The 14,969-nt window shown below is 43.4% G+C and overlaps 1 protein-coding gene and 9 non-coding genes across 10 annotated transcripts in view; 8 read left to right on the forward strand and 2 right to left on the reverse strand.

Annotated features, from left to right (window-relative positions):
* LOC130387137 (choline transporter-like protein 5-A) overlaps positions 1-11,292 on the forward strand; it is a 20,589-nt gene extending 9,297 nt beyond the window's left edge. The window contains 17 exon segments of the mRNA XM_056596131.1: positions 156-284; positions 792-852; positions 2,135-2,267; positions 2,658-2,813; positions 3,008-3,120; positions 3,677-3,808; positions 4,007-4,106; positions 4,331-4,423; positions 4,901-4,988; positions 5,650-5,927; positions 6,880-6,974; positions 7,446-7,549; positions 7,936-8,009; positions 9,017-9,087; positions 9,190-9,275; positions 9,452-9,536; positions 9,692-11,292. Coding sequence (XP_056452106.1) covers positions 156-284; positions 792-852; positions 2,135-2,267; positions 2,658-2,813; positions 3,008-3,120; positions 3,677-3,808; positions 4,007-4,106; positions 4,331-4,423; positions 4,901-4,988; positions 5,650-5,927; positions 6,880-6,974; positions 7,446-7,549; positions 7,936-8,009; positions 9,017-9,087; positions 9,190-9,275; positions 9,452-9,536; positions 9,692-9,789 — 1,896 coding nt within the window. The 3' untranslated portion in view covers positions 9,790-11,292.
* A 644-nt stretch (positions 11,293-11,936) lies between these two features.
* Positions 11,937-12,008, forward strand: trnaq-cug (transfer RNA glutamine (anticodon CUG)). Its single transcript has one exon. It is a non-coding gene; the product is annotated as a tRNA-Gln (tRNA).
* Positions 12,009-12,169: 161 nt separating this feature from the next.
* trnas-gcu (transfer RNA serine (anticodon GCU)) lies at positions 12,170-12,251 on the forward strand. The gene has a single exon. It is a non-coding gene; the product is annotated as a tRNA-Ser (tRNA).
* Positions 12,252-12,575: 324 nt separating this feature from the next.
* Positions 12,576-12,648, reverse strand: trnae-uuc (transfer RNA glutamic acid (anticodon UUC)). The gene has a single exon. It is a non-coding gene; the product is annotated as a tRNA-Glu (tRNA).
* Positions 12,649-12,780: 132 nt separating this feature from the next.
* On the forward strand, positions 12,781-12,852 carry trnaq-cug (transfer RNA glutamine (anticodon CUG)). The gene has a single exon. It is a non-coding gene; the product is annotated as a tRNA-Gln (tRNA).
* Positions 12,853-13,013: 161 nt separating this feature from the next.
* Positions 13,014-13,095, forward strand: trnas-gcu (transfer RNA serine (anticodon GCU)). Its single transcript has one exon. It is a non-coding gene; the product is annotated as a tRNA-Ser (tRNA).
* A 782-nt stretch (positions 13,096-13,877) lies between these two features.
* trnas-gcu (transfer RNA serine (anticodon GCU)) lies at positions 13,878-13,959 on the forward strand. The gene has a single exon. It is a non-coding gene; the product is annotated as a tRNA-Ser (tRNA).
* A 324-nt stretch (positions 13,960-14,283) lies between these two features.
* On the reverse strand, positions 14,284-14,355 carry trnag-ucc (transfer RNA glycine (anticodon UCC)). The gene has a single exon. It is a non-coding gene; the product is annotated as a tRNA-Gly (tRNA).
* Positions 14,356-14,491: 136 nt separating this feature from the next.
* Positions 14,492-14,563, forward strand: trnaq-cug (transfer RNA glutamine (anticodon CUG)). Its single transcript has one exon. It is a non-coding gene; the product is annotated as a tRNA-Gln (tRNA).
* A 161-nt stretch (positions 14,564-14,724) lies between these two features.
* trnas-gcu (transfer RNA serine (anticodon GCU)) lies at positions 14,725-14,806 on the forward strand. The gene has a single exon. It is a non-coding gene; the product is annotated as a tRNA-Ser (tRNA).
* Positions 14,807-14,969: the final 163 nt, after the last annotated feature.

Below are 14,969 nucleotides of genomic sequence, written 5' to 3' on the forward strand. Positions count from 1 at the left end.
AGACTAAAATCCTTGCATGGTATATGCAAAGTTGCCTGCCAATATAACTTTCGAATATCTAAGTAACTAGCGACAAAATGGAGACATGCATATGTGCTAGTCTCACAGTATCAACACACTTAACACACATCGACTGCTTCTACGTTGTTTTCCAGATGTGCGTGTCAAAGTGTCCGGACAGGTTTGCCACCTACACAGACATGCAGCTGCAGAACGCGCTGGGCAGCAGTTACTGGAACTATTACAGGCAGTTCTGCAAACCTGGCTTCAACAACCCCAACAAGGTAGCAGTATTCATAGTGTAGACTACCTACCTTAATATGCTCACTGTAGATGCAGGCACGTTAACCAAGGAGAAGTTGTAAATGTCAAACACAACGATTTGATCCAACTTTCTTACTTTGCATAATCATGTGTGTTATTTAAATGTCCTGTTTGAGGAAAGGTGTGGAGGGCAACTGCTTATCTATTCGCCACGAGTAAGTGTCAACACTTTGATCAATTTGTAGCCCTCTGTCGAGAGCTGAGCCGAGAGGATCATCATTGGGGGGGCTTTATCACAGCCGTCCCCCAGCACTGCTGTGTCTAAAAGAGATGATTAGGGGACTAATGATTGGCAACACCTGCCCCTATCTCCCCCGTCTTCTAATCCGATGCCGTCGGCCCCACATGCTTGCGTGTTTCTCTCTCAGCGAGAGCTCTGGACCTCCTCCCATAGCGCTGGTTTTTCTCTTTTTGCTTTTGAATGCCTGTGACCGAAAGAATGTCAATGTTGCCCCTTTCTCTTTCAGCCCGTGTCTCAGGTTCTGCGAGACGAGGACTGCCCCTCGATGATCATTCCTAGCAGACCATGTGAGTAGGCCTATGTGGTTCTTAGAAAGTCATGTGTGCAAGGAATCCCGTTGGCAGGTTTCAATAGTCTCATATGAAAGCATACAGACGTCTCAGTCCTCGGCTCGGATAAAAAAAAAAAAATGAAATGTCAAAAGAGGACTTTACTATTGTAGAGACAACACGCAACCTTTCAAACACTGCCATCTAGTGGCTACCATCCTTACAGCGTCCATCACTTATTGTATTCTATGTTATTCTGTATGATACAGAATAATATGTTTATGACATACAAATAACAGTGTAATTGGACTTGTGTGTGGAAACAGAGCAAAGCGTTGGACTGATTATCAGCTGAAAAAATAGTTTATCTATATGAAAGATAAGATTATCCTTTTAATGTCTCTTGTGATGCATTCCTTTGTGTACTTTGTGTAAAAGTGCTTGGCACACTGCCCCAACAAGCATCCACATCTGGGAAGCGTTCCCTCGCCATTATGGTTATCTGCTTTTGTTGGAAGAAGTCGAGTCGGTGTCGAGTCGGTGTCGGTCAACCCTAGCCCACGTTCCGTGGTTGTGTTCTGGTGTTTGTTGAGGAGGTGGGTCCTTACATGAGGAGCCTGCCCGCGGGGCTGTATGTGAGAGGAGGTGGGTCCTTACATGAGGAGCCTGCCCGCGGGGCTGTATGTGAGAGGAGGTGGGTCCTTACATGAGGAGCCTGCCCGCGGGGCTGAATGTGAGAGCCCCTGTTGGATGCTTCCTGGTCCGGCCTCTGATATGTGGGCTAGCCTTCTATCGCAATCCGAAGAGAGAGAGACTGTCTTTCATTTATTTACAAGGCCTTATGTTGAAAGCTCCCTATGTACCTGTCTTCACAGCTACATTTCGACAATCCATCATATCAAACTCGCTCTCAATCACACATTAGACTTATTATTCCACGCACCTCAGGAATGATTGCTTAACTTTTATGCTCCTGTTAGAAACCTTCAGGACTAATTAAAACTGGAATGTTTAGTCTCAATTGAGAAGTTCAAGGGGATGATTGAAATCGCATTGGAAGAGGATTGCTCGTGTTTTTTATGTCATTTTTTTTGTTATCCAATTGTAATGTTTTATTTATTTATTCACTTCATGGATTGCAGTGTTGTTCGGGTTGTTTGACCAACTGTTCATATCTGTTGCATTTGGATTTCTCTTTTTATTGTTAATGTTGTAATCAGGGCGTCTTTGAAAAAGAGAGCCTGCTCCCAACGAGCCTCCCCTGAATAAAACGAGGTTGACTAATATCCGTGTGCCTCAGTCCTCCAGCGGTGTCTGCCGGACTTCATCCCTCTGAACGGGACGCTGACGGTGGCCAACCACACCCGGTTCAGAGACGCCCTGGACGCCCCTCGCAGCGTGGCCGAGCTGCGTCAAGCTGCCAAGTAACCCCCGCCGTCCGGCCGCTCCTTACACCCCTTGAAACCAAGCATTTGAATTTTATTTTTCGAAACACACATTTTGATTATTTTTGTTGGCGTTTTTTTAAGGAGAAGAAATGATGCGCTAGACAACCCTTTATTGTTGTACATCAATTCTATGAGGTCAAACAAATTAAATAATAAACAGTAAAAAAGGCATAATAGGGCCCCTTTAAGTTATCCTTTATTGTCTCTTCATGGGGAAAACTATTGTCTCTGCTGTTACCCGGGAGCCGGTGAACACCTGGGGCACCCCAGCGCGGCCGGGGTGTATATTTAGTGTGTTGATCATGTTTTACCTTGTTTACTCCGTTGCAAATATCTTGCTGCTGCTTCGATTCATTTTTATTTGAAAATATGAAGCATTCAACTCAGGTTTTTTTTTTTTCCTCTATGTTTCCTTATAATACAGACTTCCTTCTTTTCTTTTGGCAGTGGCATAACAGGGCTAGTGGACGCAAAGGAGTGGGGCATGAAGATAGTGGAAGACTATGCTAAATCCTGGCAATGGATACTCATGTGAGTGCACACACACCCAAACACATTGTAATACAAATACTAACACAAATTAAGCTGCATTTTATGAACCAATGCCCGATATTTTGTTATTTTCTCATACTATCGTCCAAAGAAATTGAGAAAATTTTCGACCCTAACATATTTCAGATAGTGGATAGAATACATATGTTAGCATATGATGTGTGTGTTGACAGTGGTCTGCTGATAGCTGCGGCGGTTAGCCTAACCTTCATACTGCTACTGAGGTTCACTGCCGGCTTGCTGCTCTGGGTCACCATCCTCGCTGTCATGCTCCTCGTCGCTTACGGTACGCATTGTTGGTATTACTGTTATCCTTGTGTGATACACACAACTGCTACTGTGATATACACAGCACCTGCGTGTTCATGAGGTTGTTTAATGGGAGAGTTGGGATTGCTTTTCTTTGATGCACTGCCACCTATTGGCTTCAGTGACAAAGAGCAAGTGAATAAAGTACATAAATGTGTGTGTTTGTTTTTGTGAGTGTGTATGCGCACGATTTGTGTTCATAATTCAATGTGTACAGATATGTGAGTGTGTGTGTGTGCAAGTAATATTTGAACCAGTTCCGATCATATGCATAAAGTTCCTGAATGAAACCTCAGTTTATTCATACCACTGAACGTCACTGCTGCGACTGGCCTGGAAGTAGTCATATCTGTTGAATGGAAAAGTAAATGTCCTCTACGACACCCATCGACTCATTGTAAAGCGTCCTTGGATTTTTGAAAAGTGCTAGATGAATTATTATTATTATTACATCCTGAAAACATTGCCAAGACTTTCATGTCCGTGATGAGTGGATGAACGATTTGTGTGTGTATTCCTCCACCTTGTGTTAGGAATGTGGTACTGCTCTAGAGAGCTCTCTGGCCTCGGTGAGAGACCAGGCTCCGATGTTGCCATTATGGAGGTTGGCTTTCATACCGACCTACAAGTCTATCTTCAGCTGAGGCAAACATGGGTCATATTCTGTAAGTTACCCTCACAATGTGCAATCTGTTCGCTTGCCTATTTGTCTGCTGAATGTTTAGACTTGTAAAAATGACAAAGAAATGTACAATTACATTGTTTTTGTAGTTTATTAGTTCAAGGTCTAGAATCTATTTTCTCGCTTTGGTATATCTAGAATCAACCTGATGCATATTTTTTTCTCATGCTTCATCACTCAGTGGTTTTCCTCGGGGGGATAGAGGCTTCCATCATGTTGATGCTGATCTTTCTGAGGGGAAGGGTCCAAGTAGCCATCACTCTTCTCAGAGAAGCTAGCAAGTATGAGCCCCAAACCTACGTTCAAGAATCTATCCACTGTGATCGCTTATTATGGGATAGCTTTATCCAAATTTTTAGGATACGAATGAATCTTCACAGCTGTTTTATACACAATGTGATACACCATTCATTCATGGTAATTATTCGTTATATAATGCATGTATTCTCTTAAAAGTAATAAATGAAGGAATTTGCCTTTCTTTTCATTGTTCTCCCCTCCACAGAGCTACTGGCCACATCATGTCATCTCTGTTCTACCCTCTCATCACCTTCCTCCTGCTGGCTCTCTTCATCTCCTATTGGGCCGTTACCGCAGTGTATCCTCTCACACCCAATCAATGAGGAGTATTTGTGTCTCTGTGATCGGCATCAGCAGCTGGCTTCGACGTCGAGCTCAGCGGTTTCAGTATAAGCATCAGTATTGACCGAGTCCAGCTGGCTTGTCAACATGAGATGTTAGCCATCATTCTCAGCAATTCACTGAATCCTAGCGAGTGGAACAAAAGAGTATAACAGCGCAAGATGTTCAAGATTCAAGTAGACTTTATTTGTCCCAAGGGAAATTTGTCTTGGCCATTTTGAAATTAAACCCCCCAGAAAAGCCCCCTCCCTCTCCACTTCTACCCCCTCTGAGTTCTCCGAAATGGTTGAAGGTGGTGATTTACCCGCAGCTGGGATTGACAGGCAAGATGGCTTCTCCGAAGCAATCAGAGAAGAGATTCCCTTATGTAGGATATGTAGGGTTAGAAAGGTCGACCGTGTTTCCTCCCTATGGCCTTGACACCACTCAACAGATTGCTAGCTTCCTCAGGTGAGGCGGTCTACAAGGTGATGGCACCAGATATCACCTGTCCCTACGCCAACAGCACCTGCACCCCTGAGGTACACCCACATATGGATGGATGGATGTATGTGTATGTTATGTCTGTTTATATGTACGTGATGCATGTAAAGTATTTTATTTATGTACGCATGTTATAATATAAGGAAAAAATTAATAAAGCCACAGGAACGAGACGATTGTAAAAAGACTGTAAAGCTGGTCGGATATTAAGCTACTCATGTCCACTGATCTACATCAGCCCTTACCTTAACCACTCTTATAGAGCCACACACTTACCTTAACCACTCTTATAGAGCCGCACTTACCTTAACCACTCTGATAGAGCCACACACTTACCTTAACCACTCTTATAGAGCTGTAAACAGCTGAGAACTAGCTCCAGCGCTAACTAGTGGTGGATTTAATGATTCGTTTCCGTGACCCAGTTCGCGTGATTCAGTTCGCCACGAGGAGTCGTTCGCGAATCGTTCGTTCGTTCAGTCGAGTTTCCGGTAGCACTAACTCAGTGGAGTTGGTGCTACCGGAAACTCGTTTGTTCGTTCAGACGAGTTTCCGGTGAATCGAATGGTGAACGAGACGACCGAACGAACGAGAGACGAACCGGTTCGGTTCGTTCGTTCTAAAGACTCGTTCATTCGAACCGGTTCGCGAACGAACGAGCCCACACTAGCGCTAACCCCCCCCCCCCCCCCCATGCAGACGTTCAACAGGAAGTCCAACTGGTCGGCGGCGGCCCGGGCGTCCTGCGAGGGCTCACGCTGCACGTTCGCCCTCTACGGCGGCGAGACGCCGTACCACCGCTTCCTGTTCCTGCTGCAGCTCTTCAACCTGCTGGCCTGCCTGTGGCTGCTGAACTTCAGCCTGGCCCTGGAGCAGTGCACCCTGGCCGGGGCCTTCGCCAGCTACTACTGGGCCCGCCGGAGGCCCCGCGACGTGCCCCCCTGCCCGCTGTTCTCCTCCTTCAGCAGGGCTGTCAGGTACAGGGGGGGGGGGGGTGACACTCTCCTCTTGAGAGGGTTAACAATGAAAGCTTTCAGAATGAATCGTTTATGAGGTAAAACCCACAGGTGTTTGGGTGAAGCACGAAACAAACCAAAGGGCTTCCCAGACCGGGCGATAACAACACAACACAACACAACACAACACATATTCAGCACATAAGGTTCCGCATTGGTGCGTGTGAGCTGCCACAGCTGGACAGCTGTGGGCTTGTTCCTGGCCCGATACACGTTGCATGGTGGATTTCTGACACGTCCTTCCTAGAAGTGTCTGGACTCCCCTTATGCCCCTAATGCCTGACTTGTATATTCAATAGTGTGCTAGATATTGTTCACTGTACACAGGGAATGAGGGAATAGGGAATGAGGGAACAAGTGGGTGAGGGAGTGGTCGCTGTCCGAGGTGCTGAAGTGTCTCCCCGGGCGTGGGGAGGGTGCAGACAGCCTGCCCCCTCCCCGGGCGTGTGGAGGGTGCAGACAGCCAGCTCCCTCCCCGGGCGTGTGGAGGGTGCAGACAGCCTTCTCCCTCCCCAGGCGTGTGGAGGGTGCAGACAGCCTGCCCCCTCCCCAGTGGGTGTCTGCGTGGATGATTGTATGTGTGTATAGAAATATGTATTCATGCATGAGTGTGTATATATGAGTATATAAGATTCTATATTGTTGTGTATATATGAATCATGCGTTACAATAAGAGAATACTACTAAACAACTGTCATTTACCTATTTATTTAAATACATTATTTTCTATACATTTACTATACACAACATAGCACACACACACACACATAACAAAAATACAGGTAGTACATAGATGTAATTGTGTGTGTGTGTGTGTGTGTGTGTGTGTGTGTGTGTGTGTGTGTGTGTGTGTGTGTGTGTGTGTGTGTGTGTGTGTGTGTGTGTGTGTGTGTGTGTGTGTGTGTGTTTGTAGATACCACACAGGGTCTCTGGCTTTCGGCTCACTGATTCTGTCAGTTGTCCAGCTTGCCCGAATACTGTTAGAATACCTGGATGAGAAACTAAGAGGTGGGCAATACACACACACTCCTCTGTTTACCCCCAGAGCAATGGAGAGTTCCCCAGCGTGTTGCATCTCTCAACAGAGACTGATTTAAAAAAAAAAAGCGGGCTAAGCTTGCAGATGCTAGGACACATGTTCTCTCCATGTAAACACACACAGATTCACTCTATATCGACTAGCCCTAGGGCCTCGACTAGACAGAATCCCCTCTACAATAAGGAACAATAATAACTCTGAGACGATTAAATAATGTATAAATGAGTACCTTAGTTTATATAATAACCATAACCTAAGTTAACATTTAATCCATTAGTTAACTTCAACACCATGAGTTAATAATTACTAGAGCATTAGGTAACTGGTAATTAATTGTTACCAAGATGTGTTTCTCCAGTGTCCATACAGAACCAAAACAGTTGTAGAATCCAGATGTTTCTCTCGTGGTGTGCGATATCCCTTTGTGTGTGTCCATCCAGGAGCTAACAACGTCGTAGCCAGGTTCATAGTGTGCTGCCTAAAGTGCTGTTTCTGGTGCCTGGAGCGATTCATACGTTACATGAATCGCAACGCTTACATCATGGTGAGTTATGTTACCGTGACGATGGAAAAAGTCGGGTTTGTCGAAGTATCCATCGCTCTCACTCAGTTTACCCAACTCACTAGTGAGTTGGGTATCAACTTTAAAAAAAACGTGTTCGCACTGATTTTTTACATTTACTTTTTTGATTGAAGTCTATATTTGGACCAGAATCCATCAATAGCATAACTATGTAACCCACTATATACCTTTTTATGTAAAATAGGTTGTTTTATGGTTTGGTTTTCCTGTAAAAGTGTATGTATGTATGTTTATATATATATATATTTATTTATTTATTTTATATACTGTATGCTAAATCAATCAATGAGCTAAAGTCTGAGGCCCAGCAGTGGCTGATCTGATCGTCCCTGTGGGCCCTCTCCCAGGTGGCCATCTACGGAACTAACTTCTGCACCTCAGCGCGGGAGGCGTTCTTCCTACTGATGAGGAATGTCGTCAGGTAAACTGAAGCGTGAAACAACTGGAACGCATCAATTTGTGCGTTTGCACGACAATGTAAAATCTAGCGTGCTTGAACACTGTGGCGACCCGGCCCCAGGAATGCCTCTATTACTCAGGAACGCCCAGGTCCGTTCAAAGCCAAGAGAGGCCTTTATTCAATGAATAACAGAAACCGCGTGGGTCGGTGCCCAACGCGGGATCAACGAAAATAAAACTACTGGCTCCGTGAGCCAAGCTAGAGGCCAGGTGGTTGTCTCTCCGGCCGGGCCGGTCTTGTCCCTGGAGAGGGAGGTCGCTCCCGTCTGGAACGCTGTGGGCGTTCCTCATCGGCGAGCGTAGTCCGTGTGTGCGGGCTCCCCCGGGAACGCTGGGGAAAGGTCCGCTGGACCCGCTTGTCGACCCGTCCGTATCGGGTCCTGGAGGTTCCCAGGTTCTCTCGTGCTCCTCGTTCTCCCCCCTAAGAGAACCTGTCACATCCTTTTATAGGGTACCTGTTCTTCCTCGTCCTCCGCCACAGGTCTTCTCCATTGCGCCGATTAGGTTGACCGGGTTTGGGACCGGGTTGCCACAACACATATCCTGACCTTTTTCTCCACAGACCAAATATAATGTTTTAGGCAGCTGAAAAATTTCACAATTTCCAAAACATTTTAAAAATCGTGTTTAATGTGTGTACTGTTTGAATGAAAAGGTTAGAGAGAAAAGTAATGACTAGTCCCTGAATCCCGGGGATATACTATATATATATTTATATTAGTGCTGTCAGTTAAACGCGTCATTAACGGCGTTAACACAAACCAATTTTAACGGCGTTAATTTTTTTAACGCAATTATTATTTATTTATTTTGGATTAATCGCGATTGCTCGCGAGTTAACCATTAATCGCGATTAAATATTTTAATCGCTTGACAGCACTAATTTATATACTATACTACTAGAGGCTCCCAGCACCACCCAGCTAGATGCTAGTCAGGCTGAATTGTATCTCCCTCTCCTCCCTACAGGGTGGCTGTCCTCGACAGGGTGACAGACTTTCTGCTGTTCCTCGGAAAATTGCTCATCGCAGGCGGGGTTGGTGAGTAGCAGTGGTAGCATAGTACTTTGAATATTTTCGGATCCCTATAATTTATGTTTGTGTGTGTGTGTGTGTGTGTGTGTTTGTGTGTGTGTGTTGCAGGCGTGCTGGCTTTTTTCGTCTTTGACAGAAAGCTCACTATATTCGTGGAAGTGCCCGATCTCAACTTTTATTGGGTCCCGATTGTGGTAAACACAAACATACATACACACATACACTCAGTCACTATCGCGCACATATATGTAGCCAGAAGAAAATAAGCAGCCGAAATGGAAATGACTACATTTTAAGAGAAATGTATCATTAAAGACACTCAAGTCCACAAAACCCATTACCAATCTTGTCACTCTGTTCTTCCTACCAGACGGTGTTCCTGGGGTCCTATCTGATCGCCCATGGCTTCTTCAGCGTGTACGCCATGTGTGTGGACACACTCTTCCTCTGCTTCTGTAAGCGACTCTTCAAGTGGCGCGGTGACGCATTGGTTAAGGGGAAAACAGGACTAGAATGTTATTTTCGTACTGTTCAGTTTAAACTTTTATTGTGAGATAATGTACCACTAACTGTTGCCCATTGTCACGCCAACTGTCCTCTCTCTGAGCAGGTGAAGACCTGGAGCGGAATGACGGCAGCGCGGAACGGCCTTTCTTCATGTCCCCAGGGCTCCACCAACTTCTTGGAAAATCCAGTCCGTCTCGGTAGCATTTCTTCACCTGGATTTGCACGCATTAAAATCGATCAGACAATCGTCATGCAACAAGCTTTTTCAATGCTGGTGTCCCCGTTTCTCTTTCACAACCAGTGGAAGAAGCAAAGAGAGAAGAATGCATGTCACCTAAAACCTGCCCGTCACTTTCCTAATCAGTGTCTCCCAGAGAGTTAGTCCGACCTTACAACTGCGAGCAACAGCGAGCGAGGCTTCCTGGGGAGGTTCTCTCTCTGTGAGATCTTTGTATAAGGACGAACAAGGAAAGGTAGAGCGCGTGATTCCATGTGAGCCTATGGTAGATCCTCACGTTGTTTACCACAACATATGTGTTGGCGACACTTAAAAACCAACCGATGAACTACTAGTCGCGTGCCACTGCTTCAAACCGTCTAAGAGACCACACAACGACCTTCTACTGTATAGCTTCTGGAATAGCTGGATTCATACTTTAATGCCGCCTTATCTTATACTGCTTTGCCCGCAAGTGTTTTTCTTCTATCATGAAACAATAACAATTTTGGAGAACTGAAAAGATCAGTAAATCTCAATTCAGAGACGAGGTTGGTTGCAAGGATTCAGATTCCATGTGACTGAGGAAGCCTGAGCTCTCAAAAGAGACTTGAATATCTATATATATTGCATGTCATGTCATGTATGTGTTCTTTGTGGATAATAACCGTTCATTGTTCCAAGGGCTATGATGGTATGTTATATTTTTTGGGCAATTGTACATTAAGCAGACTTTTTTCAATTCAATCTTCATGCTGTACATTTTTATGTACAATATCTCTATGGCTGCTTTAACATTTATTTAAGCACTGTGATTGTATGCGTTGAGGTTACTTGATGTGATGGTATATACAATAGAATGATGAATTAATTGATTGATCGTTTTTTTGTATACTGATAGTGTTCTATAATAACATGAATTGTTGTGAGGTTCTCCATAAAAGGGTGAGGCGATGTCCAACACATTTTTACAGTCACTCTTTATGACATGTTCCTGTTGCAGTAGGACGACGGGAGAGCTTCGTCCTGAATTCGATGATCTCTGGAGAAGGTAATCGTCATATCAAAAGTTACAGATGGATAACTTTTGGTTTTTGGTTGGATTTTGATAAAAAATTGTCTCGACCGTAAAATGCCAATTATACTGTAGGTGGTGTTATATAGTCCTCAATTTATTGTATGTTACAGTTTTATAGTTTTTTTTTTAATAAGGACTGTAAAATGCATACAAGATATTTCACTGTATATATTTCACTTTATACGCATCCTCTTGAGAGATAGGGCATTATGGTAACCTTTACTAAAATGAAAGGGGCGGCAAGTCTAATAGAAGGGAAAGGTGATTTTTTTATCGCAATCAAATGGTAGATCGGAATGCACATTGCATAAACTTTGAATTGAAATGCAAATGATTGCTTTTTTTATAGTGTAGTTTCAGAAGACATCTCTTTGATTTTCTATAACTGTCATTCACTACCTGAACATTAAAAGCTTTTTCGAATTTCTGTTACACATTTCTGGATAAATGTAGTATACAGAGCGATGTTCACCGAAAAGAAAATCCTGACACTGATTTCTAAAGTCTTGAATCCCTGTGGCATTGGAAATAGTATACCAATGCATTGGCCGGGACGAACCGAGTCAACTGCTTGGAAGGCAGCTATGCTCACCACTATACCACCAATGCCACAAGGACATGATAAATTGTCGGAAAATCATCGAACCCAAACTCAAATCTCGGTGGAACTGTACAATTTTTCATTTTCACTTGTATTTAGTTTAAAGAGCAGTTGCCCAGTTCCCCACACTTATATTTAGTCCATTAGAAACTGCCTGGAAGGCAGCTAAGGAATCTCTTTTGAAACTATTGTAGGTGTTTTGCTTCCATGGTGTAATGGTTAGCACTCTGGACTTGTTCCAACACCGAGACATTAAACACTTTTTAAAAAATTCTCTCTTGCCCATACTTAGTCTCGACCACATTTAAAATAAAAAGTATTTTCATGGAAGGTAAGCTGATGGGGTGGCCGAGTGGTTAAGGTGATGGACTGCTAATCCTAATTTGTCATTTTCACTTATATTTAGTTTAAAGAACGGTTGCACAGTCTACTGAAACAGACTATGATGAACTGGTTCCATGGTGTAATGGTTAGCACTCTGGACTCTGAATCCAGCGATCCGAGTTCAAGTCTCGGTGGAACCTATTAGAGCAGCGTAGCTTCAGACGACGGCTCTACGCTGTGTCCCTCTTCCATTTTTCCAACACCGAGACTTTAAACACTTTTTAAAAAATTCTCTCTCGCCCATATTTAGTCTCGACCACATTTCGTAAAAAATAAAAAGTTATTTCCTGGAAGGTAAGCTTATGGGGTGGCCGAGTGGTTAAGGTGATGGACTGCTAATCCATTGTGCTCTGCACGCATGGGTTCGAATCCCATCCTCATCGTTTGCACCATTCTTACATAAGTACATCGTGTTCCATTTCATGGAAAAAAATACGATGAATCAAGGACGTTTTGCACTATTTTCCTTTCATTTCAATTAATTGTAGCCTAGAGCACAACCTTTACTGCCAAAAAATACAGACACTGATCTTGAAAGTTCTCATTCGCTAAAGCAAGAGTCTTGTTCATTCTCTATGGTCTGAACCACGGTTAAATATTTCAGTTCCGCCAAAATGTAGTCTAGAGCACAATATTTACCGAAAAGAAAACACAGACACTGATTTCTAAAGTCCTGAATCCCTGTGGCATTCGAAAATGCATACCAATGCATTGGCCGGGAATCGAACCCCGGGTCAACTGCTTGAAAGGCAGCTATGCTCACCACTATACCACCAATGCCAAAATGAAATTATACTAGAAAATCATCAAACCCAAACTGAAATCTCGGTGGAACTGTTCAATTTGTCATTTTCACTTATATTTAGTTTAAAGAACGGTTGCACAGTCTACTGAAACAGTCTATGATGAAATGGTTCCATGGTGTAATGGTTAGCACTCTGGACTCTGAATCCAGCGATCCGAGTTCAAGTCTCGGTGGAACCTATTAGAGCAGTGTAGCTTCAGACGACGGCTCTACGCTGTGTCCCTCTTCCATTTTTCCAACACCGAGACTTTAAACACTTTTTAAAAAATTCTCTCTTGCCCATATTTAGTCTCGACCACATTTCGGAAAAATTAAAAAGTATTTTAATGGAAGGTAAGCTGATGGGGTGGCCGAGTGGTTAAGGTGATGGACTGCTAATCCATTGTGCTCTGCACGCGTGGGTTCGAATCCCATCCTCATCGTTTGCACCATTCTTACATAAGTACATCGTGTTCCATTTCATGGAAAAAAATACAATGAATCAAGGACGTTTTGCACTATTTTCCTTTCATTTCAATTAATTGTAGCCTAGAGCACAACCTTTACTGCCAAAAAATACAGACACTGATCTTGAAAGTTCTCATTCGCTAAAGCAAAAGTCTTGTTCATTCTCTATGGTCTGAACCACGGTTAAATATTTCAGTTCCGCCAAAATGTAGTCTAGAGCACAATATTTACCGAAAAGAAAACACAGACACTGATTTCTAAAGTCCTGAATCCCTGTGGCATTCTAAAATGCATACGAATGGATTCGCCGGGAAACAAACCCGGGTCAACTGCTTGGAAGGCAGCTATGCTCGGAAGGCAGCTATGCTCACCACTATACCACCAATGCCACAATGACATAAATTATACTAGAAAATCATCAAACCCAAACTGAAATCTCGGTGGAACTGTTCAATTTGTCATTTTCACTTATATTTAGTTTAAAGAACGGTTGCACAGTCTACTGAAACAGTCTATGATGAAATAGCTCCATGGTGTAATGGTTAGCACTCTGGACTATGATTCCAGCGATCCGAGTTCAAGTCTCGTTGGAACCTATTAGAGCAGTGTAGCTTCAGACGACGGCTCTACGCTGTGTCCCGCTTCCATTTTTCCAACACCGAGACTTTAAACACTTTTTAAAAAATTCTCTCTTGCCCATATTTAGTCTCGACCACATTTCGGAAAAAATAAAAAGTATTTTAATGGAAGGTAAGCTGATGGGGTGGCCGAGTGGTTAAGGTGATGGACTGCTAATCCATTGTGCTCTGCACGCGTGGGTTCGAATCCCATCCTCATCGTTTGCACCATTCTTACATAAGTACATCGTCTTCCATTTCATGGAAAAAAATACAATGAATCAAGGATGTTTTGCACTATTTTCCTTTCATTTCAATTAAATGTAGCCTAGAGCACAACCTTTACTGCCAAAAAATACAGACACTGATCTTGAAAGTTCTCATTCGCTAAAGCAAGAGTCTTGTTCATTCTCTATGGTCTGAACCACGGTTAAATATTTCAGTTCCGCCAAAATGTAGTCTAGAGCACAATATTTACCAAAAAGAAAACACAGACACTGATTTCTAAAGTCCTGAATCCCTGTGGCATTCGAAAAAGCATACCAATGCATTGGCCGGGAATCGAACCCGGGTCAACTGCTTGGAAGGCAGCTATGCTCACCACTATACCACCAATGCCACAATAATATAAATTATACTCGGAAATCATCGAACCCAAACTCAAATCTCGGTGGAACTGTTCAATTTGTCATTTTCACTTATATTTAGTTTAAAGAACTGTTGCACAGTCTACTGAAACAGTCTAAGGTGAAATGGTTCCATGGTGTAATGGTTAGCACTCTGGACTCTGAATCCAGCGATCCGAGTTCAAGTCTCGGTGGAACCTATTAGAGCAGTGTAGCTTCAGACGATGGCTCTACGCTGTGTCCGTCTTCCATTTTTCCAACACCGAGACTTTAAACACTTTTTCAAAAATGCTCTCCTGCCCATATTTAGTCTCGACCACATTTTGGAAAAATTAAAAAGTATTTTAGAGGTTGGTAAGCTGATGGGGTGGCCGAGTGGTTAAGGTGATGGACTGCTAATCCATTGTGCTCTGCACGCGTGGGTTCGAATCCCATCCTCATCGTTTGCACCATTCTTACAGAAGTACATCGTGTTCCATTTCATGGAAAAAAATACAATGAATCAATGACGTTTTGCACTATTTTCCTTTCATTTCAATTAATTGTAGCCTAGAGCACAACCTTTACTGCCAAAAAATACAGACACTGATCTTGAAAGTTCTCATT

The sequence above is a fragment of the Gadus chalcogrammus genome, chromosome 8 (assembly GCF_026213295.1).
Source record: "Gadus chalcogrammus isolate NIFS_2021 chromosome 8, NIFS_Gcha_1.0, whole genome shotgun sequence".
Lineage (NCBI taxonomy): Eukaryota > Metazoa > Chordata > Actinopteri > Gadiformes > Gadidae > Gadus > Gadus chalcogrammus.